The sequence below is a fragment of the Physeter macrocephalus genome, chromosome 7 (assembly GCF_002837175.3).
Source record: "Physeter macrocephalus isolate SW-GA chromosome 7, ASM283717v5, whole genome shotgun sequence".
Lineage (NCBI taxonomy): Eukaryota > Metazoa > Chordata > Mammalia > Artiodactyla > Physeteridae > Physeter > Physeter macrocephalus.
This window is the reverse complement of record NC_041220.1, coordinates 108,475,935-108,502,021: the sequence shown is the minus strand read 5'-3', so window position 1 is coordinate 108,502,021 and position 26,087 is coordinate 108,475,935. Positions and strand designations below refer to the sequence as shown.

The window sequence follows — 26,087 nt, the reverse complement described above, 5'->3', positions numbered from 1 at the left end:
CCGACGTGCGCCGGGGGGCTGAGAGGGGGCCTGCGCTGGGTGGTGGTGGTGGAGTGTGGTGGGTGGGGTTTTGAAACGGGAGGGGGTAGAACCAATGTTTGGGAAGTGAAGGGGGAGGAGCCGTGGCTGCTCCCAGTTTCCCAGTCAAGGTGAGCTGGGGCTCTTCCCATTCAAGGGAAGCCCTTTCTTAGGGAGCTTGAGGCATCGGGGTGTCGGGGGCAGATCTGGGCTGGAGGGGGACACTTCAGAGAGGGAGAGGGCATAGGGGAGGGTGGAACCCCCGGGGGAGTGCTGAGGAGAGGGGACGGCCAAGGGTGGGGCCTTTGAGGGCGCCAAGAGTCCAGGAGGGGCAGCCGCAGCCAGAGGAGGAGGACAAAGGGTCTGGGCCGTCGGGAAGGGGCACGTCCACAGGTGGGCGGCAGACAGGCCCACGGCAGGGAGGTCGTCCGTTGGCTTTAGCACCGAGGAGGTTGAATATACACATTTACACATGCTGTCAAACTGATACCCCCAGACACCCCTAAAACCTAGAACTTCCCCACAGGGCGTTAGCCAGGTGTGTGGACCTCCCCCTGTCTCTCAGGTGGGCTCCTCGTAAAGAGACACCCACGTGCCCACACCTGAGGAACAGCTGCCTGCCTCCTACTCACCCCCTCCCAGACCTGAGAACAGGCAGACAGACCCCCATCACCAGCCCTCGCTCTCAGGCCCTCACACCCTGCACGGCCAGACCCCCTTTCACGCCTGCAGCCCGCGGTGCCCCCGGCTGCTCAGACACGCCCCGGTGGCTGCAGGGGTGCAGTCCCGCAGGCTGGGTTCGAAATCCCCACTTCTCACCTGTGTGACCTTGGACAAGGGACTTAACTCAGCTGCCATGTCTTCACCTGTAAAATGGGCAGACGCTGCCTTCTCCATGGGGTGGTCATGAGGGGGCCGGACGAGGTCCCAGGCGTGAAGCCGCCAGCACAGCGCTCGGCAGGGTAGAACCCAGGGAGGCTCTCCCGCCCGGCTGCGGGGATCCCAGGGCACACACTCGCAGACTTCCACATGTATCCACCACGCACACCCACAACCTCCCCTACTTACAGGCTTGCCTGGGCTCACACCCCACCCCTAACTTGCATGCACGTACGCACGTGTGTGTACCCATGATCCCTGAGCTAACATCTGTCGAAGCTGAAACATCAGGATGGACTTGAAATTCCATTTCGAGGACCACCTTGGGACACGATGGGGGCCCCCCCGGGCCAGGAGCCTCCTCTTGGAGGGCGGCCCCCACTGAGCTCTTGTTCTCACTGGCTGTGCCCTCTGTCCCTGCTGTTTTCCAGTGGCTGAAGCAAATAGAGGGAACGGAGGCGGCCCTGACCCAGAAGATGCTAGACTTGGAGAAAGAGAAGGTAAACGATGCAACCCCCCAGGAGGGAGGGGGGTTGACAGAGCTCAGATAATTCGCTTCCCAGGAAGGCTTTGCGTGTGTTTTGTATTGATTTGCATGCATTTCTAAATTTTGCTTTTGCTCTCATGGCTGTTCTGTGTAAGTACCATCCATCCACTCAGTTATTCACTTGATACATGTTTTTGGAGCCTCTGCTATCCTGGACACTCTGCCGGGATTAGGGGTTCAGTAATGAATAGCGGGGTCCCTGCCTTGTCTAGCCTGCAAGCGCTTGGGGATGTATGCGCGGGAGCTGGCAGCGGCAGTGTAGTGTGGGAACATTAGGGGAGGCACTTTGGTGGTATGGAGGCACCTGGACCAGGGGCTCAGGGACACCAAGATGGAGCTCCAGGCTTCACTTGCCCCTTCTTGGCTACGAGTTTGGGAGAGACGCACTGGACTTTGCTTCCTCATTGCTAATGGGGTTTCCTATCTCCGCCTCGCTGGGCCATAGGGATGAGAGATACTGGACACATGGCCCGTTTTCACGCAGTGCTTGGCACACGTGGTTACCTGATAAACAGTGATGCCAGCTCTTCACCAGGTGCCGTGAGTGTACAGCGGGATCCATCTTGCCCAGCCTGGGGATGTCAGAGAAGGCTTCCCAGGAGAGATGGTTCTTGAGCCTTCAAAGACCGAATCGAGTTTTCTAAGTCGAAATGAGAGGGGAAGGAGCAAGGAAGAGCCGAAGGCCTGGAAGCAGCGTGTTGAGTGGGAAGAGCCCTGGGCTGAATCACCAGGCCTGGGTGTCTAGCCTCCCACCTCTGTCACCAGTGAACTGTGGCATCTAGGGCAAGGCACTGGTCCTCTCTGGCCCTCTGTTTCCTCCTCTATAAAATCAAGTGGCTGCAACTGCCGAGCTCTAAACCTGAAACCCTCCAATCAGTAATAAAAAAAGTGATTTGGGTTTCGGAGAGATCACGCTTTCAGGGACTGAGTGAGCAGAGAGTGGGGAGGATGCGTACAGCAGTGAGAGTAATCAGGAGGTGGGTGATGCCATCGGTGTGGGGAGGAAGAGCCACATCTGAGAGCCAGCCGCATCCGGGGTCCACCAGGATGTGACAAGAGGAATCGAGAAGGATTCCTGTAGCCCGGGGCGCGGGAACCAGGTCAGACACCGGAGAGGAAGGAAGTTGGGAGGAGTTGGGACAGGCTTGATCAAGGCTCCTGGGCCAGCGAGGCTCCTGCTGGGGGTTCACGCAGGAGCGAGCAGGGCAGACCTGACATCCCTTCTCACCCAAGCACTTGGCAGGTCCCCAGCTCGGCGGGACCGTCACTGTCCAGCAAGTGCGAGCAGGTCGGCTCTGAAGAGCTGCCCGGTGATGGGTTCTCACGCTGATCTTGACCTTGGGCACCTCCTCTTTTTCAGGACCTGTTCAGCAGGCAGAAGGGCTACCTGGAGGAGGAGCTAGACTACAGGAAGCAAGCCCTCGACCAGGCTTACCTGGTAGGACCGGAAGTGGGTTGGATGTTCTGATTCTTTAGACTCAGCATTACAGGCTGCTCTTCCTTTTGGAGCTGACGGCCCATTTGGGGTCCTTGAAATGCTGCGTGGCGCGATACCAGTGCCATCTCCACATTTCGACTGGTTTCAACCCGAATGACCATACAGATAAATTGTCACTTTTTCCAAATCAGTCATGATTTTTTCAGAAACATTTAGTTAGCTTGATGGTTTCTTTGGGCATACTTATTCAGTTCTAGTAATCATTTGAGATGAAGGAAAAGAAACTTTCTGCTTGTTACTATTTCTTATTAATATTTATTTATGCTTAAAGCCCAGAGCAAGTTTTTCCCGTAAATAGCAAAAAGAGACAGTCACAAAGGAACAAAGGTAAAGCAATGAGTGGAGGGTGGGTGATCATCAGAACAAGAATTACTTGTTGTGAGGCCCTGGGCAACACTGTGCCTGGGTCACAGAACTGGTTCTGGACTTACTGGTGATGAACATGAGGTGGGTCCATGCTCAGGTTCATATGCCTTTGAGGGGGCATTTCCAGGATGTCCCCACAGCAGAGTGCACTTGGAGTTCAACACGGCTCTTGCAGGAAGAAGCAGTGAGTATATAAAGTCTGGAGCAAGCCTTTGCTCAGATCATTTGTAGCTAAAATCATTTTACAAAGTGGGTTTGTACCTAAGAAATGCAGACTCAATAACTGAAAAAACCCGTCTCCATGAAGACAGAGAGTAGGACGCTGGGCTTAGCACAGGTGGGAGATTCTGGACTTGAAGGCTGGTCCACCTCACTGTGACCCTTGACCCTTTGTGTCCAGGCTCTGAGGCTTGAATCCCCAGGGCAGGGGAGAGCAGATGGAGAAGGTCAGGACGGTTTGAGCCTCATCAAGAAGTGGCATCTTCCCATTCAGTTCTTACTTCTGGGCACGTGCTGTTAAGGGCCATTTAGAAATGAAAACATACTCATCCTTTTCTTCCCTCTTTCACTTGTTTGTGTTTTCCTTGATTCTGTCCATTCTCTGTCCTTTTGCAAGCGCCCTTTGCCACTGCACTACACACCACCTCTGTCCTTCCCTGGCCTTCCCCAGAAAGTTCTGAGGAATATGGTTTCAGGAGATAACATAGAAACTTATGGCCCCGAAAGGAAGGGGAGGCTGCAGGAGAGTAAGTTTGGAAAACTCTGAGGACTTCTTGGGTCCTAGAGGATGGGCTGAGACTTCAAGAGGAACACAGCAAGCCATGTCCAAGTTCAGTGGCTCTTGGGGCCCTCTTTCAAGGGACATCTTGCAAGACCGGTGTTTCCCAACGCACTTTGGAAAACTTGGTGTCCGCCTTTGGCTCTCTAAGTGCCACGTGCAGAAAGGCCCTGGGGGACCCTGAGTCCAGGTTCCACAGGGGAGGCCCCTGGGCGCGCGGATCCTGCCACTGGGTAGAAATGACATTCTTACCCGAAGAATATTCCAAAGCCTCAAGTGGGATTTCAGGCACATGACGAGGTTGGAGTTGTGATCAGCGCTAGGCTGACCTGAACAGTCAGGGAAGAAAAATGCTCCAGAGGGTGGCAGTGCCACGGCCGCCAGCAGAAGGGAGGACGGCAGGTGCCAAAGGCATACCTGTGTTCCTTTGTCGTTGAGATGAGTGAGATGGTGCAGGGCCACAGTGGAGCCTCCAGAATTGGGTGGTGGGGTCCTGGCTGGAAGCCGGCCACATGCGGGTCTCCTAGGAGCTCAGCTGCTGCAGGGGGAGGGGGCATCCAGCAGGCAAGGCAAGCTCCCGCTCCATGTGGATCCCTTGGCTGTGTCAGTGGACAGATTCCCACCTTCTAGTTTCCCAGGGGCGACGGTTGGGGTCAGGAGAGGGGAATTTGATGCCTGCTGGCTAAGATCGGTCTGATGGGCCTGGAATTCCCTTGCGGGGGTTAGCACAGCCATGCTGAAGCCGGGGAGGCTGCAGGAGCAGGTGGCCACAGGCACAGAGGGCCACCCGTGTTGACCCACTGCTTCAAACCTCCTCCTGCGTCTTCATAGCAGTTTCCATTAAAACGGGTGATTGGTCTATAGCATCTTTGGAAGAGAAAGAGCTGTTCCTGGCAAGGGACGTGGGTGGGGATTCAGGATGGCAGAGAGGGAGATACTTCTCTCTTTTGTCCCTAGATATTCCCATAAGGTAAATGTATTTAAGTGTCTCGCCGTGAGGCTGAAAAGAAATAACTTCCTCTCATGAAGAAAACTCTGAGCTTTCACAAGGATCTCCTCCACTGGCTACTAATCTCTCATGTGCTTTGCTAACCAGGGGTGTCTTGCTTTTCAGGGGGAGGAGAGAGCAATGAGGACACTGTCCCCATTTGCTTGGGGTTGAAATTGCCTTTCTAACTAGGCAGCTGAATGCCAAGTGCGTGCAATTTGGGACACATTTTCCACGCTACTCGAGATAAAAGGGGAGATTTGTTCCCAAGCTGGGGGCAGTAAATTGGAAGCCAGAGACAAGAATAAAGACCAGTCGAGTCAAACCTCTCTTTGAATCACACATCTTAAGGGGCGGTTACGACTATTTCTGATTAGGGCCCTAGTCCCCTCCTGTACAGAGTAGGGTGTCTTGATGGAACAGAGTTAAGAAGTGTTCTCAAAACCGTGTGCACAGGGCTGCAAGGGGCTCCCTCGCCCCCGTGCCCACCCCCGAGACCGCTGGCCGCTCTGCTCGGCCCCTGCATGCCTCCCCTCCCTGCCCAGGATCCCCCAGCGGGGCCTCGCTCGGCTGCAGTGTCCTAGGGGTTCCCGTCCACCCACCTGTGACCTCCCACTGTCTGTGTGATTTGGGCCGCGCTCAGAAAATCCAGGAGCTGGAGGCCACGCTGTACGACGCGCTGCAGCAGGAGCCGGGGCGGCGGGCCAGCGAGGCGCTGAGCGAGGGCCAGCGGGAGGACCTGCAGGCCGCCGTGGAGAAGCTGCGCAGGCAGATCCTGCGGCAGAGCCGGGAGTTTGACAGCCAGATCCTGCGGGAACGCATGGAGCTGCTGCAGCAGGCCCAGCAGGTAGGGGCAGGGGCCCGGCTGGGCGCCGCCGGCCACCATTGGCCACCATCCCCGCTCCTCCGCCCCTCCTGTCCCCTGTCGGCACGCTGACACCTCTGACGCGCACATTCGATGGAGAGCTGGCAGGAAATCAAGTTTCCGTGAAGCGGGGAGGTAGGTCTTGCCGTGGACGCCCTCGTAGCCCACAGGTGAATCCTCAGTGATGGGGAGACGCGGGGCTCTCGGGCCCACGACACCGCCAACTGTTTCTAGTCACACACTTAAACAACACAGTCCCCACCCCTGCTAAATGGTAACACAAACCAAAGCAAGGCGTCGCCTCTTCCTCCAGCACTTGTGTTCTGTTTAAACTCAGGTTCTTGTAACCAGGAGGCGCGGGCTGGACGGTTTGCTTTGGGGCTGATCTCGTGATGACGGCTACTTTGAGGACTGGACCTGGAAGCTGTATTAGCTGTTACCTCTGAAAACCTAAATGTATTTGGGGTCCTGTGCGAACGTCATGTATGCTGCCGAGCACACGGGGACCCGCCTCCCAGGACTCGTGAGGGGGACAAAGATGAGGACGCAGCAGTAGCTCTGGCATTCGTTGGGCGCTCGCTGTTTTAGATCCTTTACCTCACGGCACTCCTGCGGGGGGATGATTATGTCCATTTTCCTGATGAGAAAACTGAGGCTCAGGAAGGTTAACTCACGTGCCTAAAGGTCACACAGCTCATAAGGAATCCTGTCTGTGAGGAAGGATCTAGATAACCAGTGGGGGTCGATGTCACAGAAGGAGAGAGACAGAGAATTGGAAGAAGGATCAGGCAGAGAGCTGCGTCCGAGGCGGCGGCAGCCCCCCCATTAGGACTGAGAAGCAAAGATCCCTGGTGGGTCTGAGAAAGGGGTGTGGGGGGCACATCCCACTGCATTCCGCTGAGGACTGAAAGGGCCGTGGTGAAGGGGGAAAGGGTAACTGGAGGTTAGGACGGCGAACTCTTCATTCCACGCTTGATTTGGGTGAAAGGACTTCGGGCATCCCCCGCGACCCTCCACCTGGGCTCCCACACTGCCCCTTCTGTGCCAGTGTGATCTGCTCGCCAGCTCCTGAGTGACCTGGCTCTGATGGGCATAGCTCCTGAGCCGGTATGATGTCTGGCACATGCTAAGAATGCTGGGGACACCAGGAGGGAGAGGATGGAGACGGAGGAGAGAGAAGGGAAAAGCATGGAGGGGGTGTGACAAGGACACAGTCACTGAACCACCTCTGTTATGGTCACATCGCTAGTAAAAAGTCCCCTGAGGTGGCGGCACCCCAGCGGAACAGATCCCGAGCATCTAGCGTGACTGGGGCTCTTCAGTCGGTGCGCACAAAGTGCCAGGGGTGCGGGGAGGTCCCTTTCCAGGGCAAGCTGTGAAGGTCCCGATGGAGGGCCCAGCTGAGCCAGGTTTTGAAGGTAAATGGGAAAAAGCCAGGTGGCCTTTGGGGGAGCAGTGTTTCAGACAGCAGCAGAGCAAGGGTGGTCAGCTGGGGTAGCAGTGGTTGAAAAAACAGACCCTAGGACAAGACAGCCTGGCTTTGAACCCTGTTTTCCCACTTATTGGCTGTGTGGCTTTGGACAAGTGACTTAACCTCTCTGGGTCTCACTTTCCTAAGATGGTAATAATGCCTACTCACTGGGATGCTGTAAGGTTTAAGTGAACTATTACATGGAAAGTGCTCTCAGTAAGTGTAGGCAGCGTTATTATTGCCAAGTGTAGGCTGTGAGTAGGTGTAGCAGGACCAGGGCCAGACCAGGCTAAGAGCTGGGTGCTGGCTTAGCTAACGCCCAGCACTGGGTGTCGTTTGCAGGACTTGCCAACTGAGTGTGAATGAGGGGGTTGATTTTGTGTTCAGCAAATCCAGCTCAAAGCAGAGCATTTGTGCATTTGAACCGAAAAGTCATTACCGACCTGAGGATCCAGATCTCACGAAGGTGCTGGTTATAGTCTAAGTCCAGAACGTATGATGGGTGGGCCAGTGAGCACACCCTAAAGACAAAGGGCGATGCCACATGTGGCCGTGCCTCCCTGAAAAGCACCATGTCCCACCTACTAAGAGAAAAAGGGACTCAGGTGATTAAAAAAAAGAAAGCAGAGAGCAAGCCATGCTGGCTGTGTGGCCGATTGAGGACTAGACTCCCTTAAAGAAGAAAATCATTAAAAATACAAGTGTTTTGGAGTGTTTGTGTAAGATCATATGGGACCAATCACTTCCTTTTACATTTCTCTTGGCCTACCTAGTAAATTGCATGTACCTAAGGTGGGGAAAGTTGACTAAGAGCTTGATCCAGGGCCGGGAGCTGCTTTTCCTTTATCTCTGGAACATTTTCAAATCAGTTGAGAATTCTGCTGAGGGTAAATGGTAGATACCCTTCCTCCCACTGAAAATGAAGGCTGCCCTCTCTCTCATTAATATACACTGATATGCGTCTGTCAGCCAATACCAATGACAGATGATATATCACTCTGAGGCATTAATGAGATAGGACATGCAAATCAGTTAGTGAGTGCCTGGTGCCTGGGAGGTGTCTAGTAAAAGGAGGGCTCTCTTTATATAATTACAAACGTGGATGTTGACACCCGAGGCCGCGTTCTGTTCTGTCCACCCTGGCTACTCAAAGTGTGGTCCATGGAGCATCTCCTGGGAGCTCTTAGAAATGCAGACTCTTAGGGCCCACCCCAGACCTACTGAATAGGATTCTGTGTCTACAAGACCAGGAGATTTCTGTGCAAGTTAAGTTGTTAAATGCTAGTTAGTCTGAGAGATACATGGCTGTGAGTCAGAGAGGGCTGTAAGTGTCTATATTAGTTTACTTGGGCTGCCATAACAAGATACTACAGGCTGCATGGCTTAAACAACAGAAGCTAGATGTCCAAAATCAAGGCCTGGCTGATTGGGTTGCTGGTGAAGGCTCTCTTCCCGGTTTGCAGACGGCTACCTTCTCTCTGTGACCCCACATGGCAAGTGGGATGCGGGGGGCAGATTGGGGCAAAGATGGGAGGGAGAGAGATTGTCCTTTTCTTATAAGACCACCAATCCTACCAGATTAGGGCCCCACCTATAACCTTATTATGGCTTCAACATAAGAATTTAGAGGGGTCACAATTCGGTCCATAGCAGGGTTCCCATTACATTTTTGGCTTTGTAAGGAAATTCATGCCTTCTTCCCTGACTCAGCTCAGGTGAGCCCCTCCTCTATCACATCATGCCACAGAATCCAGGGGAAAGGTTCCACCTCCTCCCTTCTCTGGGCTCAGCTCCGGAACTGTCAGCAAGGCTATGCCCTCCTGGCCTCCTGTTCTCCGTGGGTGGTTCGGAGCAGCTTTAGCTCCAGGCTTTGTCTTAAGGGTCCTGTGTCACCCTGTAGGCAGAAATGCTTGGCCAAACTCTCCCAGTGTGGCACAGATGTAACCGATGATGCCATGACGTTCACAGATTCTTGCTCCCCCATCTCCCAGCCCAGCATCACACGTGTAATAGCAGCAGGAAGCAGGAGCCCCAGCCAGTATCTCCGTGCCTTCGCAAAAGATGCTCAGAGTTCAGAGTACATCTGTTTTACTGGGTGTTTCCTTTAAAGGAATGGGCTGGATTTGGTTCATCCAGGTGATGCCTGGGTAGAGAGACTTTCCTTACAACAAGTCCCATGACAGCATGATGCTGGGGACAGAGAGACCCTCCTGTCTCGAGCTTTCATTCAACAGCTTATCACTGGGCGCCAATCATGTGCTGGGCACAGGTCTGGCCGCTGGAGATGGAGCAGTGGGCAAAGTCCCTGCTTTCCTGGAGGGTGTCTTTTCACATCTCACTGAGGGGAAACAAGCAACATGCATGTAAATATCAGAAACGGTGAGACTTGAGGCTAAAATGATGCGAGAGGTGAGCCATTCAGCTATTTGAAGAGAGAACAGCAAGTACAAAGGCCCTGAGGTGGGAACAGGCTTATTATGCTGGAGAAAATGTTTACATTGTTCATCAGCTGTAGTTTTCAAAAGCAATTCCCACCACATACAGGATTTTTAAAAGAGACCGTCAACCCGAAACGATAGTTGTAATGAGCACTGTTAAAACCCCAGTTTGTAGAGTGTCACATGACTTGTAAAACTCGTGGCTATCTAAGTGTTCGACCCAGTTTAATTGATGGGAAACTGAGGCCCAGGGGCCAAAACAATTTGATTAAGGCCAAGCCGCCTTTAGGAAGCAGTGGCCGTTCCACTAGGGGCCACTTCTGAGTTCACGCCATACTAATTCCCTGAGGTTTACTATTTGTTTTTGGCAAGTGTTTGTCCTGAATCTGATAGAGTCTCCAGAAATCTGGCATTAAAAAAAAATAATTTTGAAGAAGCCACATGTCCAATGGGAGAAGGGCGTTAGGAGCCTGAGGATCTCAAACATGCATCACAGTGATTTTTTTTTTTCCCTCCAGGAACATAAAAAACAGCACTTTAAAACTATGAATGGAGACCTACGATGTGGCATTAGTAGCACAGGGTCTTGGGTCAGACAGGTCTGGATTCCAATCCCCCCGGCCCCGCCCAGTGTAACCCGAGACAAGGTCCTTCAGCTCTGTGAGCCTCGGGTGGGTGTCCTCATCTGCAGAATGGGGACACTGCCAGCACACATCTCAAGGGTTGAGGTCAATGGAGAATTTCTGTGAAGCATTTGGAAGAGAACCCGCCATGAATTAAGCCCTGGACAGGTGTCAGCTCCTACCCGCTGCCCTGGGCCTTTCCCATCCAGCCTGGCCTCCGCTGCAGGTTCTGTCACTCACAGTAACAAGACCCCTGCTGGAGTCCCCAGCACGTGCTGATCAGGCAAGTGTGGTCCAGGCTGTGCTCCAGGACTGGGAGGAGGGAGAGTGAGATGCCCTTGGCCTTGTAGAGCTCACACCTGGTATAGTGAACACAGAGGCAGGCCCTGGGCAGGGGGTGGCCGTGACGGGGGGGGTGCTGGGAGCCAGGGAGAGCCCTGCTGGTGGGGGGACCTCGACATGGACACCTGAGGGTGAGAAGGAATGGGCCCTGCCCGAACCCCCCCAGGTCTTCCCTTCATTCTTGGAAGAAGATCCCAGGTGCGTGCGCTCCGACCCCGTGTCACCCCAGCCCTTGTGCCCAGATCCAGCCTTGCATCTGCTGTCCCCCTATCGGGGACACATTCCTCAAATGTCACCCGAGAGCGGCTGCCCCATGGCCTTGCTTAACCAGCTGCTCCCCTGATTGACTTTTCTTCCTGTCACTTCTCACTACCTGGTCTTTGCTGACTGACTGTCTCCCCACGAGGCTCTGAGGGCAGGGGAGCTGCCGTGTCCCAGCGCCCAGAACAATGCTGAGTGCAAGCACAGCACAGAGGCACAACACAGCACGCACCACACACAACACGGCACAGCACACACAATGCACAACACAATACATATAACACACAACACAAAGCACACACAACACAGCATACGCAACACAACACGGCACGGCACACACAATGCACAACACAGTACATATAACACACAGCACACACAACACAACACAGCATACACAACACAGCACAGCACACACAGTGCACAACACAGTACATATAACACCAACTCACAGCACACACAACACAACACACAACTTTCAGAACACAGCACACAGCACAACACAACACAGTACAGCACACACAACACAACATAGTACAACACACACACAACACAACACAGCACAGCACTGCCAGGCATTCTGGCAGCACTCAGCTGTATCTGACCCAGCCTGGAGCACCAGCTGCCTGCGTTGATGGGAAGAATGCGTCCCAGTTTGCCCTGGATGGCCCCTGTCCGTTTTGCCTGCATTTGGCCCGTGGGAGGCAGTGACGTGACGTCATCAGCCTGGCCCCAGCGGGCATTTCAGTTTTCAAGCCCTATTAAGTAAGGGGAAAAGTGGGTGCAGGAAAAAAATCAATCAGCCCATGGTACCTTTCCCAACAGAATGATTCTGCACATTTGCAAAATGTTCTCCCTGAGTGAAGATTGGAGTTGATCCACTTATATAAACTTGCTTTGTCCTCTGCCTCGCCAGGTTTTATTCCCCAGCACCAGCTGGGCTGCACCACAGATATCTGCTGAGACCACGAGCAATTGCAGTACCACCCTCACCCCTCACTGCCCCTCTCCCTGCCAATCCATCCACTGCATCGCAGAAGCCTTCCTAACACGGCATAGCACCACCCCTCCCCAAAGACCCTCCCTGGCTCCCCCATGCCCAGAAGATGAAGTCTGGGTTGCTTAGCCTCACAGCCTGAGCCCCCTGGGCCCTGGGCTCACCTCTACAAATGCATTGGCTGCCTCTCTCACGAGCTTCTCCTGCTCCATGTCACACCATTTTCATTTGCAATTTTTCTAACATCTACATACCAGGCTCTGTTCTAGGTGCTGGGGATACAGCACTTGCTCTCATGAAGCATATATTCCAGTGCAGGGAGACAGATCAGTGATGGCACATAGAAGGGGCTCCATAAATGTTGGTTCACTGATGGTCACACCAACCCTCTGAGTGGGAACCATTGATGCAGTTTCACAGGTGAGGTGAGTGAGTTCTCAGAGAGGGTAAGCAACTTGCCCAAGGTCACACAGCCAGGAAGTGGCAGAGCTGGGATGTGAACCCATGTCATCAGATGACAAAGCTCTGAAGCACTGCCCCTTCCAGCCTCCCATGACTGGATGAAAGACTGACCCTAGTTATTAAAAAAAATTCAGGAAAGACTAGAATGAGAATCAGCTTCTTAGGCTGATCTTTTTTAAATAAAAATATTTATTTACTTTTTTTTCACTTACTCTTTTTAAACATTTTTATATTGGGGCATAGTTGATTTACAATGTTGTATTAGTTTCAGGTGTACAGCAAAGTGATTCAATTATACATATACATATATCCATTTTTTTCAGATTCTTTTCCCATATAGGTTATTACAGAATATTGAGTAGAGTTCCCTGTGCTATACAGTAGATCCTTGTTGATGATCTATTTTATATATATTAGTGTGTATATGTTAATCCCAAGCTGCTAATTTATCCTTTCCCCCCGCCATCTTTCTCTTTTGGTAACCGTAAGTTTGTTTTCAAAGTCTGTGAGTCTGTTTCTGTTTTGTAAATAAGTGAATATCTGGAGAAAACCATACTTTGAAAAGATACATGCACCCCAGTGTTCATAGCAACACTGTTTACAATAGCCAAGACATGGAAGCAACCTAAATGTCCATCAACTGATAAATGTATAAAGAAGATATGGTACATATATACAACAGAATATTACTCAGCCATAAAAAAGAATGAAATAATGCCATTTGCAGCAACAAGGATGGACCTAGAGATGATTATACTAAGTAAGTCAGAGAAAAACAAATATCATATGATATCACTTATATTTGGAATCTAAAAAAATGATACAAATGGACTCAGGCTGATTTTTAAAGCCCAGAAGTTGTTCCTGGGAGATTTTTGCAAATCCTTCGAACGCTGTAAAGCATTGTCCTCCCTCCACGTGGCATTGTGATTTACAAGGCACTTTCCCCCGGGTCCCCATTTCCCCCCCAGGGTTACAGGGTCACTGTGCAGTTATTACAGAAGAGGCATTCCACACAGAGAGATTATTTGATTACATGACTCTCCAAAGTCCACCCTCTGGTAAATTTGGGGCCCGGGATCCAAGCAAGGGTCTAGCCGAATTCTGTGCTAATTCTCAGATGCTCTCTGCCTGCCTGCCTTGCAAGGGGGTCTCTGGAGGGCAGTCACAGTCTCCCTCAGGTGGAAGAGAATTAGAAACATACAGGGTTTCTCGTCCTTTATAGAGCACGTACTCTCTGCTGACTTTGCTATAAGTACTTTGCACAGATTCACTTGCTCAATCCTCAGATGTGGGCAACACAATTACCCCCAATTTACAGATAAGGAAACCAAGACCAGAGAGGCTGAACTGCTTGCCCAGGGTCACATATCTGAGAGAAGAAGTATTTTTCATCTCTCTTCCGTGCCAATCCATCTTCTGTTTTGCTGCCAGTGTGATCTTTCCAGAATCAAAATCTCATTATTTCCTTACTTGAAATCCTTCATGAGTTCTCCGTGACACCCCCAAGTCTGCAAGCTCCTCATCGGGACATTCCAGACCCTCTGAGCTCTTCCCCCTGCACTCCCAGCTCCCTGCACACACACACCATTCCTTCTGCCTGGAGTTCCCTTCCCTCTTTGGCGTCTGGAAAACCACAGTGGGCTGGGTTTTGTGTTTCCTCTGGACCCCCCCAGCCCACACTTCAACTCCTTACCCCCCTCACCTCTGCTCAAGTGTGATCTTCCCTGAGCACCCATACGAAATAGCACCCCATTCCTTCCCTACCCCTGCTCGACTTTCTCCGTGACATCTGTATTCATCCGGGGCACCATCTGTGTATTTGCGTAATACCATTGTCTGAACCTGATGGGACCACAGACTCCTCGAGGCCCCGGGCATATTGAGCCATATTTGCCGAGTGGGTGAATATGCCTACAGTGGTGGTTCTCAGAGTGGGGTCCCCCGACCAGCAGCAACCGCATCACCTGGGGACCTGTGGAGAATACAGCTTCTCAGGTCCCACCCTGAACTCCTGAGTCAGAAACTCTGGGGAAGGGCTCCTGGGATCCGCAGGGCCTCCAGGTAATGCTGATCCGAGTTTGAGAATCTGGACAGAAGGCTTCTCCGGACTGATGATGGGTCCACATGCTTAATTTGGGCTGACCTGAGTCGCCGCCCTTCAGCCCGACAGCGTTCTCCAGAGGAGTGAGGTCTCCATGTACATTCAGGACTGGCAAGGCTGTAGCCAGCTAAGCAGCTGTCCGGGGGTATCAGACCTTGAGGGGTGTTGAAGTGCTACTGGACACATGACAAACTGCAAACGGTTGTACTTAGCAGAACCCCTGGGTGGGATGCTGTGTGGAACTGGAAGGAACGGATTGGTAAACCACTGAGGCTTGGTGTGCACCCCTAGGGCATTCGGCAGGTGCAGAGCCCGGTAGGTGACCAACTGTCCCTGTTTCCCCGGGACTGATGAGTTTCTCAGGACTCTGGACTTTCAGTGCTAAAACCAGGAATGTCCCAGGCAAATGGGGACAGCTTGTCATCCTAAAACCTAGCACTACGTGGGCTTCTAAGAATCTGAGTGGATGCTACAGCCATGCCTACCACTGGTACTCATCTCTGCACCAGCTCCCAGGCTCCAGCTAAATAAATCTTGGACAAGTCATTTGGTGCTACTTCAAATCCATGATCTTTATTAACCTGCCCGAGGCACCTCCGTGTCTTGGTCTAGTCTTGATGTTTATGTTTTTAAAAGAGTACGCACTGTATGATTCCATTGCCATGCATTTCAAGAACAGGCAAAATCTACTTTTAGTGACAGAGGTCAGAATAGAGTCACATGGGGGCCTGAGGGAGCCTCCTGGGTGCTGGAGAAGCCCTCAGTCTTGATTCAGCGGGTGGAGAGACAGGCCTGCACACGTATAAAAGTTAGTCGAGCTGCCCACTGAGTATTTGTATGTGTCACTGCTTATACGCCACACCACGATAAACAACGAAGAGTAAGGTTTGAACGTGGAAATTTTACTTTTTCTGATACAGAACTTAATGTGTTGCAGAGAATCCGAGAATTGGAGGATAAACTGGAGGTCCAGAAGCGACATCTGAAAGAGCTGGAGGAAAAGGTGAGTGGTGTGAGCTCAGACCACCCCGTGGGCTCCTCTCCATGAGTCGTTCACATGGAATATTCTCTTCTCCTGTCAGTTTCATGAAACCCAAGGAATGGGCTCTGTCTCCAGCCCTCCCTTCTCTGCCCATGTCCCCCAAACTGGCAGTCCAAGAAATTGGTAGCCCCATCAAGTACTTTTCTAGGGAAGAAAAGTATAGTCTGGGATCAACTTTGTGTGAGGGAGGAGAAGGGTGTCTTTTTTTTTTTTTCCACAAAAGACCTTCCGGTGAACCCCTCTGACACTACCTCACCTTCTTTTGTAAGCCATAAACCAGCCACAGACATTGGACTCATTCACCTTAAACGACATATATGCCAAAAACCAGTGAGTGTTCTTAGACGTCTCCTCCATCCAGCAGGAAGTATGGCTGACACCCAGCCCCATTGTCTCCCTATGGTTATCACCATTTTAAGGGTGAGAACGCTGAGCCTGAGAAAGAATCAGACACTTGTCCATGATCCCACAGCAGGAAAGGGATACCCGGGGTCTCCACGGATGTCACACCAGTGCCCCCACCACACATTGTTGGTCCAGATGGACAAATGAGTCCACACATGCGGCATCTTTGTCAGGGCACTTACCACTTCCTGTCCATCCACTAGCTTTTATTCATCTCTTTATCCAAGACAGTTCTTGCCACAGAATAGGGCATCATCAGATGTTTGCAGAATGAATAATAGATGAGTAGAGAGAAAACCTACAACTGCACATTTTATAACGCAGAGGTATGCTCGCATGTGGGGACAGGTGAAGGGCTCTGACCCCATCGGGGTGGTCCGTTGGGGACGATGTGCCCCAGGAAGCTTGAAGGGTGATGTGCCGTCACCCCGGGGAAGCAGATGGAGAAAGGGCATTTCTGGGCTTCGGGCATCTGAGGCTGGTCTTTGGAGAGAGGAAGCCGTCTCATTCCATGGACAGAGTCAGGCCAAAGTCACGAAAGCCACCAGAGAGCAGATTCAGGGCTATCTGCAAATGGGATGACAGCCCGCTCTGTCTAGAGGGAACCAAATACAATGGCCCAAAGAGACAGAACAGCTCTTCAGATGGTACACCAGCTTCCTCTCCTGGGAGTCAGCTATTACACAGGTTAATTCACCTTCCTGGCATCTCCCCATCTGCACCTGGAGCCCCGGGGCCTCCCAGCCTGCACAACCAGCAAGGGGGCAGCAGAGGGTCATGGCTGGAGGATTTGGGCCAGTTCTCCTGTTGGCGCCCTGGAAATCCCATGGAAATTCGGTTTAAGCAGATTCCTAGAGTCCCCATCTGCTGCATGCCATCCCCCCTCCCCAGCTTCCAAGGTTATTTTGAGGAGCTGAGGGGATCTCAAGGATACTTCAAGGATTTCCCCACGGGCACTATTGGCCTGGGCTGGTGGAAAAATAACTCCAGCCACCATGGTCAGTGATCAGGAACTCTGTCCTTGCCACACTCCACAGGCTGGTCTTGGCAAGGACCTCCCCTTCCCCGGGCCTCAGTTTCCTCATGCAGAATATGAGGAGCTAGGTGATTCTAAATGCCCCTTCTAGCTCTAACTTCCAATGATTCTAAATTTTGTTTAAAATTTGGTGGCTGTCTATTTGGATTTTCATTTTTTCAATAACAATTTAGGGGAGCTATTACCTTGATTTGGAAAAAAATAATGAATTATTTTCAAAAGCCCTGGATAATGTTCAGACATGTTTCACCTAATCACCAGCAATTCTTTTTGAAAAAAGCAAGTAATAAATAAACTAAGGGGAAAAACTCTACTCTCAAACTGACCTGTATAATTTTTCATTCCCATAAAGCCATTTTTTTCTGCAATTTTTTTCTTCTTAAAGTAGACTAATCAAATGGCACAAAAGATTTTAAACAGTGGAATCTCTTGGGAGAGTGGGCCCTGACAGGGATGGTATAGGGGCCGGTCTGCAGGTCAGACTGGATGACCTGTGACCTGGGTGGAATCTTCCTTGATCCTTGTACGCATGTCATGGCTGGCCTTTGGTGGGACCATCAACTATGACTATTGGAGAGTTCTTCCTCTATATATACTGTCCTGCCAGGTTCTTCAAGAAAGTCACACCTCTGCACCAAAAAGCCCTGGTCCATGGTGTACATCTCCCCTGTCTAAATTAGCCAGATGTTTGGGGACTGTGTAGGGACAACCCACCCTGGGTGAGACATCCCACAGGATGGGTTTCTCAGGTGAAATCAGCTCCTAAAGCCCACCGACTTCCTGTTTCTCTTTCCAAACCCAACCCCAGTGGTGTAGTTCTTGTGAAATGCTGTCATTGAGTTCCATACTACATATCTTACATCTTTTTTTCTTTTCTTTTTTTCCCCCTCATTTTCTTTTGGTCTTATTTTATAGTTTTTGTTCCTTTTTTTGTTTTTCTCACTAGCATTCATTCTGTGGCCTTGATGACTTCAGTGAGCCAAGAACTCGGGTTGGTATCCTTTCATTTTCACTGATAAAAATGATTTTTCTAAAAAGGAGATTTCCTCCCAGCTCTGACTGTAACATTCCTTTAGGTGCCATGGAAGGTGGCCTTGTGGTAGATTGCTCCTCGTCAGGTCACTGGCCCCGGGGCATCCGGGGGTCACTGGAGAGTTCCACCCCTGAGAGGAAGATCAGGGAGCTCTCTGTGAATAAGATTGGACAATGGGGACCTGGTTGTCCCCCTGTTGTATTTTATCTTGAGAAGGCGGTTGTGGCTTTTTCCAAAGGTTCTTTCTATTTTGGCTTCGGTTTTTGGTGCTCTCTATTGCCTGTGGGACAGTAAATTCACCGTAGGGTCCAGACCAGGGTGGGCTTCTGGGATCAGGGGTCTGCAGGAGTGGGAGGCTGATGGGCAAGTCCATGACCTGCATACAAAATGCCCAGGAAGCCTTTGTAAAGAGCCCAAGCTCCTTGCCTCTCCCCCACCACCTGCCCTGGACCCCAGGCCTGGTTTTGATGCCATCCCGGCAGCTGGTCCTTCTCTGATCATTGGACCCTGCGTGTCTCATCCTGAGTTCCTTCTTTGGCACCCAGGCCTCCCCCATTCTCCCTGTTCTGAGTGCCCACCATGGACTTGGGTCTACCAGGGCCCCTAGAGTCTAGAATTCTGCTGCTGAATCCAGCCCAGGTGAGGGCCCTGTGAATTCTGAGGATGCCCACAGCCTACTAGCCTCCTGGACCCCCAGGCTGAGCTCTGACACTTGTCCCTGCCTGATGTCCTTGTGGATACCCTGAGCCCAATCCCTGCACACAGGGCTCTTCCTTGGATCCTCTGTGCCCTGGTCCTAGGACAGCGCTTGGCACATGGTTGATGCTCATTCCGTGCTTGTGCAGCAAATAAAGGAATGATCCCAGGTCTGATCAGACTGGGAGTGGAGGTCGCCATAGTGGGTTGGGGGTGGGTGCTGGGAGACAGGCCATCTGAACCCTATTTCCTCGCTCCCTGGATTGTGGGGGAAGGTCCCTCCGTGGGCTCAGCTGGAGAGTTCAGGACAGTGATGGGAACAGGTGAGGGCGGATAAGCCAGGGGCTTCCCCAGCCATTCTCACCCTTGGTTCTTGTGTCATGTCAAATTATTTTTTAATTTTCCAGGATAGAAAAAGAGCTTATGGAATAAACTGAGTCCTATGGCAAACCCAACCCCACTCAAACCAAAATTCAACAGCAAAACAAGCTATTCCAAGCCCAGAAACTGAAACCAGAATTCACAGATACTACACGACAGCTTGAACGGGAGGCATTTAGGATCTATGGCTGGGTCCTGGCTGGGCCGAGCTGTAGAAGCTCTGCAAGGATGATGGGGAATTTGTCAAGCTCAGGGCCACATCCAAGTCCCCAATGTGGCACCTTCAAGAGCCCGAGGGGCAGAGACCTGAATACCAGGAAACTAAGTGCAATTACTAGAAAAGGATTGATTGGAGAGCCGCTGCACTGTCTGGGGACAGACTGCATCCTTGTCCCTGCACAGCATGCCTCCCCTAGCTGTGGTGTGTGTGCCCGGCTAGACACTGACTGTGTACATATGTCTCCATGAACTGTGCCATGTGCATCCTGGAGTCTATCAGCCAGAGTGACTTGCAAATGTCCCTGTGATCTGAACCCAAAGTCAAGCCCCAGTCAACAAAACCCTCCAGATCTGTGTGCAGCTGAATTCAGCAGCTGTTGGCCAGAGAGAGAGGACTGGAGCCTTGCCCACTGTGGACGGTGGACCCCAGGACCTCGGATTTACAAGGGGGAAGCCACAGGCTCCATCACTCTTGAGGGTGAAAGTCCCAGAGCTTGACTGCACCTGGGCCATTGTTGATCAAGGATTGAGAGGTGGACAGCATCCCCGCCTAGACCACACTCGGGCTGTCTCACATCTGGGTGGTAATTTGCAAGGGGCTGGCCAGGAAGAAATTCTGGGTTGTGGAGTGATCCCTGGAGCATCCTCGGGAATGAGGCTCCTTCCGCAGTGGTCTGAGACCAAGTCCACTTTCTTACAACCTCGGAGGAGGAGACAGCCATTCCTGGTCCCAGGAGACCTGCCTCTGCACCTCGCCTCCCAGGAGAACGACGGATTGGTTGGGGCTGCCGAGGAGACCAGGACACCAGCTGGTGGAAGTCAAGCCCAGGAGCAAATCCTGGAGAAGAGAAGTTACTTTTGGATGTTGTTGCTTTTGTTATTCTAGGGTGAGCAGCAGGTGGGTGGGGGAGCATCTCCAGGAAAAGGCACCTGCTCATATGACTGATCCCTCCCAAACTTTTGGAAGGAAGACGTTGGGAATCAAAATAGATCAAGTGAAATGGAAGGTAGTGAATGTGAAGGAAAGGACAGCTGCATCTTGTTGGAAGGAGCAGCTGAAGGCAAGGATGGGTTGATCCCCAGGATGGAAAGATTCATTGCTCTGTGTTTGTTGGGCTGCAAGAGCAATCCTATAATTTCTAGTGAGAATAACCTTTGGAGAAAACTAAAATGACTGAAATTCAGGCTACCAAAGGAATCAAGGAGGGCAGGGAATCCAACAGAGGAGCTGAAAGTTCTCAGAAGGATAAACCCAAGGATGGAGAAGGACATGGAGCTCAGCACAGAAGGGGCACCCAACCAGATGGAGAGGGATATTCAAACCAAACCAAAGGATTAGGGGGCTCTAAGAAAACACACACCCAAGACAGCTGAGAAGTGATCATTCTCTTTTGAAATCTAAACCCAAAGCACCACCACAGCAGCCCCCATGACTTTCCCACATCTGATAACCAAAAGCAAATGAACTGATGTCTTTGCTTGAAAAAAGCAGGCATCTGAGAACTCCAGGCAGCAATGGGAATGTGGAACCATGCAGCAAGTGAAAATGAAAAGCACGTCTGCTTTCTCTGGGGCCAAAGAAACACAGAGAAGCCTTGCTTTGCTAACTTAGTAGCAGAAGTCCAGGAGGTGTGCAAGGGTCTCTGGGAAGCTAGTCCCACAGCACAGAGTGTCCATCCCTCCCTGCTGCAGGAGTGTGGGCCTCATGCCCTCCTGCCCCGCGCTTCTGTCTTCTCAGATCTCCCACTCAGACAACAGGATGCCAATGGCAGTGGCTTTGAAGTCAGACCCATCCAGGTCCACTCCTAGACCAGCCACTCCCCTGCAGTGGACACTGGCAAAGTACTTGCCGCTCAGAGTCTTAATTTCTTCATCTGTGGAATGGGGTGTGATAGTTCCCACATAGCACCTCACAAGAGGTCTTCTTTGGGTACAACTAGAGAGTTAGACCCAAAGACTCTCGGATACTGGCAGGAGATGCAGCAGGCAGCATCTGATGCACCCTTGTGGAAGTCGTCCTCCAAGGAGACCATACAGCCCACGGGGGACCAGGGGCCAGTCTCTTTGGCACCCAGGAGACAGTTCAGGTGCGAGCGAGTGAGTTTCATACAGGCAGGTGCAGGGAGCCAACAACGAGTCGGCATTTCTTGTGACAGTCCCAGGCATCGCTTCCAAGGTTCCTGCCAGGGAAAGGCCCAGTCACAAGAGCCACAGGGGGCTTAGAGTTCTGGCGGCCCACCAGGTGCGTACTTATGTACTCATACGTCATCCTCTGCCCTCCGCGCCCAGATGAGACACACAGCTCAGGGCTGCTGTTGTGCTTGTTGCCTAGTAATGCAACTGACCTTCTGCCCAGATGTGGTTTCCAGTTGGTAGAGCTACAGACTCAACGGAACCCAAGTCAGTTTCTCACACAGAAAGGAGAAGGGTTGGGTCCACCCTTTACCACCAGCCTTCTCACAGATCTACTTGGGGGGTGAAGGGAGAGCCCAGGTCAAGTTCCTGACACAGGGATGCCATGCTATACCACTTAAATGTGCTGTTTCCCACTCCCCTCACATCTCACCCCTCCTCTCCCCTCACACCTCATACTTCATTCCTCCCCTCCCCTCACTCCCCCCCCCCCATATCCCTCAGTCCTCTACAGGCAGTGGAAACCAGTGAGGGGCAGGGTAGAAAAGTCCAGGGGGCAGACCGTGCCCCGCCGCCACCGTCTGGCAGCGGTGTGGGCCCGGAGACCAGCCCTGCGGGTGACCAGCCATCCGGTCCCAGGTCAGGACTTCCAGTTCTAAAATGGGGAAGTCCCGGGCACACTGGGCATATTCCCCCCCGCTGCACGTACTGAGTTGGAGTCGGGTGAAATGCAACAGGCGGGCGTGTGCGGGACCTGAAGCTTCTAGAGCCCGCTCACCCTAGAGGTCCCAGGTGCACTGACTCGGTGCCCAGGGCCCTGCGGGCGGAGGGTGGGGCGGGGCTAGAGGGGGCGGGGCTGGGGTGGTGCCGCGGGTGCACTGCGCACGCGCAGGCCCTAGTCACCGGGAGAGCTGGACTCTGCGATTTAGCGCCGGCTCAGCACCTTTCTCGGCGAATTCATCATCCTCTCTCCTTCCATTGGCCAGCCCTGCTTCCCTCTTTCTGGATTCTCGCGTTCCGCAGTTGAGCCTCAGGGTCCGGGGCTCCTGCTTTCCCCTCACCTTCCAGAACCAGCTTGTGAAGAGCTGATGAGCGGGAATACCACCTGCCGCTTCCAGTACAGAAAAGCACGTTTGTTTCTCTTTTCTCGCATTTAACCAGGACCTGATAGAGGCCTGCCAAATTGGGGATCCCAACCAGCCGATTTGGGGTGCCCCCCAGGTTGTCTGAGAAGCCTTGGGGACTCCTGCAGACCCCGCACTGTGACTCTGATTCCAGCTGAGGGGAAGAGCTGCCGGTCTCCAGAAGCCTGGCCTCCTCCCGCCCCCTCCCCACCATCTCTCAGGGGCTGCCATTTCATCTGAAGTGGGGACCCCTGTGTCCTGCTCTCAGCCAAGCTCTGTGTCCTTCCTGTGATCGCCCTCAGCCTTGGGGAACCTCACCCAGGCTGCGAATGATGCAGGGCCACGTCCTTACAGCGGTTCCACAGCCATCTGTCCCCTTCCCTCAGGTCTTCAGCCCTGAGAAGCCCGCAGGGCTGATAATCCACGGGCAAGCCACATTCCGGTCCTTCTTCCTCAGACACAGATGGTTCATTCCAAATGAAGCCCACAGTCTTAGTTACTTATCCAAAACAAGTCTGAAGACACTTCCCCAGACAGAGGCCCTGGGGCTCAAATGCCCTTTACCTGTCCTGGATGCACGGTTCCTCTAGGCTGCTCCCCTAAGAAAGGTCTAGAATACCTGCTTCCTCCTCCTTGCAGGCCTGGCACATGATTTTGTAGGCGGTCACTTGGCCCCAGTCAGCTGTCAATTAATCCTGCGCGAGGATGCGCCTGGCAGCTAAGGTCCCTGGGGGCTCGCTGTGCCAGGCACAGGACCAGGCACTTGAGAGCTAAGTGACTCGTGCAACAGCAGGGAGCGGACTGCTGTTCATCTCATTTTGCAGCGAGCTGGGTTAAGTGCCTAAGATCTTGGCGCATAAGAGGCAGAGCTGGACACAGCCCAGGCAGGCGATCTGAACTACATGTTGCTTCTGCCTGTCACGCACAGCCTGCATGCTGCATTCACTGTGTGCCTGGCGCTGTGCACTGCTTACCCTACAGCCACTTATTTATGCCTCAACAGCTCTTGATGTGGGTACGATTTTCACTACCCACGCCCACCTTTTATGAGAAGTTAGGTGATTTGTCCAATATTCCATCCAAGAAACACCGGCGATCTGAGTTGCCCCACTGCGCCCCCTCTTGGCCGAAACCCCGCCCTGCTGCCTCTGATGGCTCCGTGTCTATTGCAAGCCCCCTGCGCCACCCTACACAGCCACTTTTGAGGAAGTAGATTTTAATTTTTTTCCTTTGCATTATGGCTTATTACAGGATATTGAATATAGTTCCCTGTACTCTATAATAGGACCTTGTTGGGTTTTAAAAAGTCTTTTCCATTATGGTTGGGAAATACACTCTAAAACACAATTTTCTCCCAACCCAGACAACCTCTCCACTAAGGTAGACAAGGAAGAAAACAATTTTATTATCGAAAGAGCATCAAACCAGAATGTGATGTACATCACAGACCATCCGCTAAGAGATTTGCAAAGACAGAAAAGAATTTCACTTCTTGTTAGCCAAGGAGATACAGCCCAATTCGTACAGGTCCTCAGGATAAACAATAATTTGTTGTCACGTAAGAGAACTTGGCAGCACTATTTATTACATATAGGTCACCCTAAATCCACCTGGCCATTGGAGTGACCCTCTGTGTTTGTTCATTTGTTTTGTACAAAGAAAAGTGGAATTTCTCCTATCTCTATGACAGGAGGTGGTTTTGCAACTTGGAGCCGGGAGACCGGGAAGAACTGGGAGACAGGGTTCTATTTTCCTTGGGGGTTTGCATGCCGAAGAGATGGCTCCCAGGATCTTCAGAAACACGTTCCTGGGGCAGAAAAGCAGCAAAAGGCCTATATAGCTTTTAAAAGAATCAACATATATTTCAAAGAGATGAAGAAAGAACGGCAAGTTTTCTAAAGTAGGTGCTCTCAGAAAAGGGTGGGGGAAGTCTCTTCCATCATTTTTCACAGGGAGGATTAAGTCCCGTAGTTTAAATTTCTATTTATTCCTGCACCACTCTGCATCAGGCCTATTTATTGCACTCTTCCCTGGCCAGCTCCTTCCGTTCTCGCCTCCTGCACCCCCCGCGGTACCCCATCCTCAAAGATCTGACCAGGACCCTCCTTGGCTCTAAACACTCCGGGGGACCCCTCACTTCCCACACAGAGATGCCATGTCCTGGAGTCCAAGGCCCACAGGGATATGGCTCCAAGTCACCTCCTGTCCTGGATCCTCACTTCCCCCTTCAGTGTGTGCACTGGGCCAGCCAAACCCGACCACTCCCACTCCCTTCACCTGTCCTGATTCTGTCCTGGGGCTTTGGTCCTGAGAATCCCTCCACCTGGAGGAGCCTTCTGCCTACCTCTGCCAGCTGCGATGGGTCATTTCTTGGCCACCTATACAGCCTCAGGCTCCTCCACAGCAGGATGTGTTTCCTCCTGTTCGGGGTCTGGGTTCATCCCTTACCCCTTGAGTTTTGGAGTCAGACTTGGATTTGAATCCTGACTCTACCACTGCCATCTGTGGGGGCTGACCAACTCCCCCAGCTTCCAGAGCCTCTGTTTCAGCATCTGTAAAAGGGTTATGAAAATGCCCACCTCCTGGGGTTTCCAGGAGAATCGGACTAGGTGCGGTGAGATGACCCAGTGCAGTGCTAGTTTCCCTTCCTCTTCTCCTAGTAAACTCCAAGCCTGTGATAAGTGTTTGCTGGACTCAGAAAGGAGGTTTAGAACTTCATTTACTACCTGGTGAAAACTTGAGCCTCACTGCTGAGAATTTATAACATTCTGATGGTCCTGCCTAGAAATCTTATTTTCCCTCTTTGTACACATTATTAAGTTCTTAATTCCAAGTGACTTTTCTGCTTTGGGTGAGTGCAGGCAGGCTGGCTTGTAAAACGAGAGGCTTTCATTCATATTGTATGACATTTCTGCAGGTGAAACCCAAGTCCCCCACTCATAAATAATCCACCTGTTCTTGCCCTCCTCAAAGGATATTTTCCTGCACAATCTGAAGGCACTGCAGCCACCTTGAAATCTCCAGAAGGTCCATGTTGCAGATTCACTTAATTGTATTAAGTCTTGGCCCATGAACAATGTCTGGGATGGAGCCGACAGCTAAAGGACGGACTGAAAAAAGTTTCAGCTACATTGTCAGAGCCCCCAGCAGCGATGGGTTTGATATAATGAACGTCGATGTGAAGATCGACACGTCCTGGATCTTCCAGGATGTAGAGGAGACTGGTGAGGAGCCAGGATGTCTTCCAGAAGAAGCAGCCAGAAGCCCAGACCTGAACACGGGAACGCTCAGGAAGCAACTGGAATCCTCCGAACAGAAGCTGTTGGCAGCTGTGGACAAGTACGTGATGTCAGAGTCTGGGCTGAGGAGCAGGTAAATATACCC

At 52.0% G+C, this 26,087-nt stretch overlaps 2 protein-coding genes across 2 annotated transcripts in view; both read left to right on the top strand.

Annotated features, from left to right (window-relative positions):
* The window catches only part of JAKMIP1 (janus kinase and microtubule interacting protein 1), a 71,381-nt gene extending 53,298 nt beyond the window's left edge, over window positions 1-18,083 (top strand). Inside the window, exons 16-20 of the mRNA XM_007114828.2 lie at window positions 1,329-1,397; window positions 2,805-2,882; window positions 5,718-5,921; window positions 15,572-15,637; window positions 18,033-18,083. Of these exons, the coding sequence (XP_007114890.1) occupies window positions 1,329-1,397; window positions 2,805-2,882; window positions 5,718-5,921; window positions 15,572-15,637; window positions 18,033-18,083 (468 nt within the window). The remainder of the gene's footprint in view (window positions 1-1,328; window positions 1,398-2,804; window positions 2,883-5,717; window positions 5,922-15,571; window positions 15,638-18,032) is intronic.
* Window positions 18,084-25,788: 7,705 nt separating this feature from the next.
* The window catches only part of C7H4orf50 (chromosome 7 C4orf50 homolog), a 50,276-nt gene continuing 49,977 nt past the window's right edge, over window positions 25,789-26,087 (top strand). The window contains exon 1 of the mRNA XM_028492567.1: window positions 25,789-26,075. Within this exon, the coding sequence (XP_028348368.1) occupies window positions 25,789-26,075 (287 nt within the window). The remainder of the gene's footprint in view (window positions 26,076-26,087) is intronic.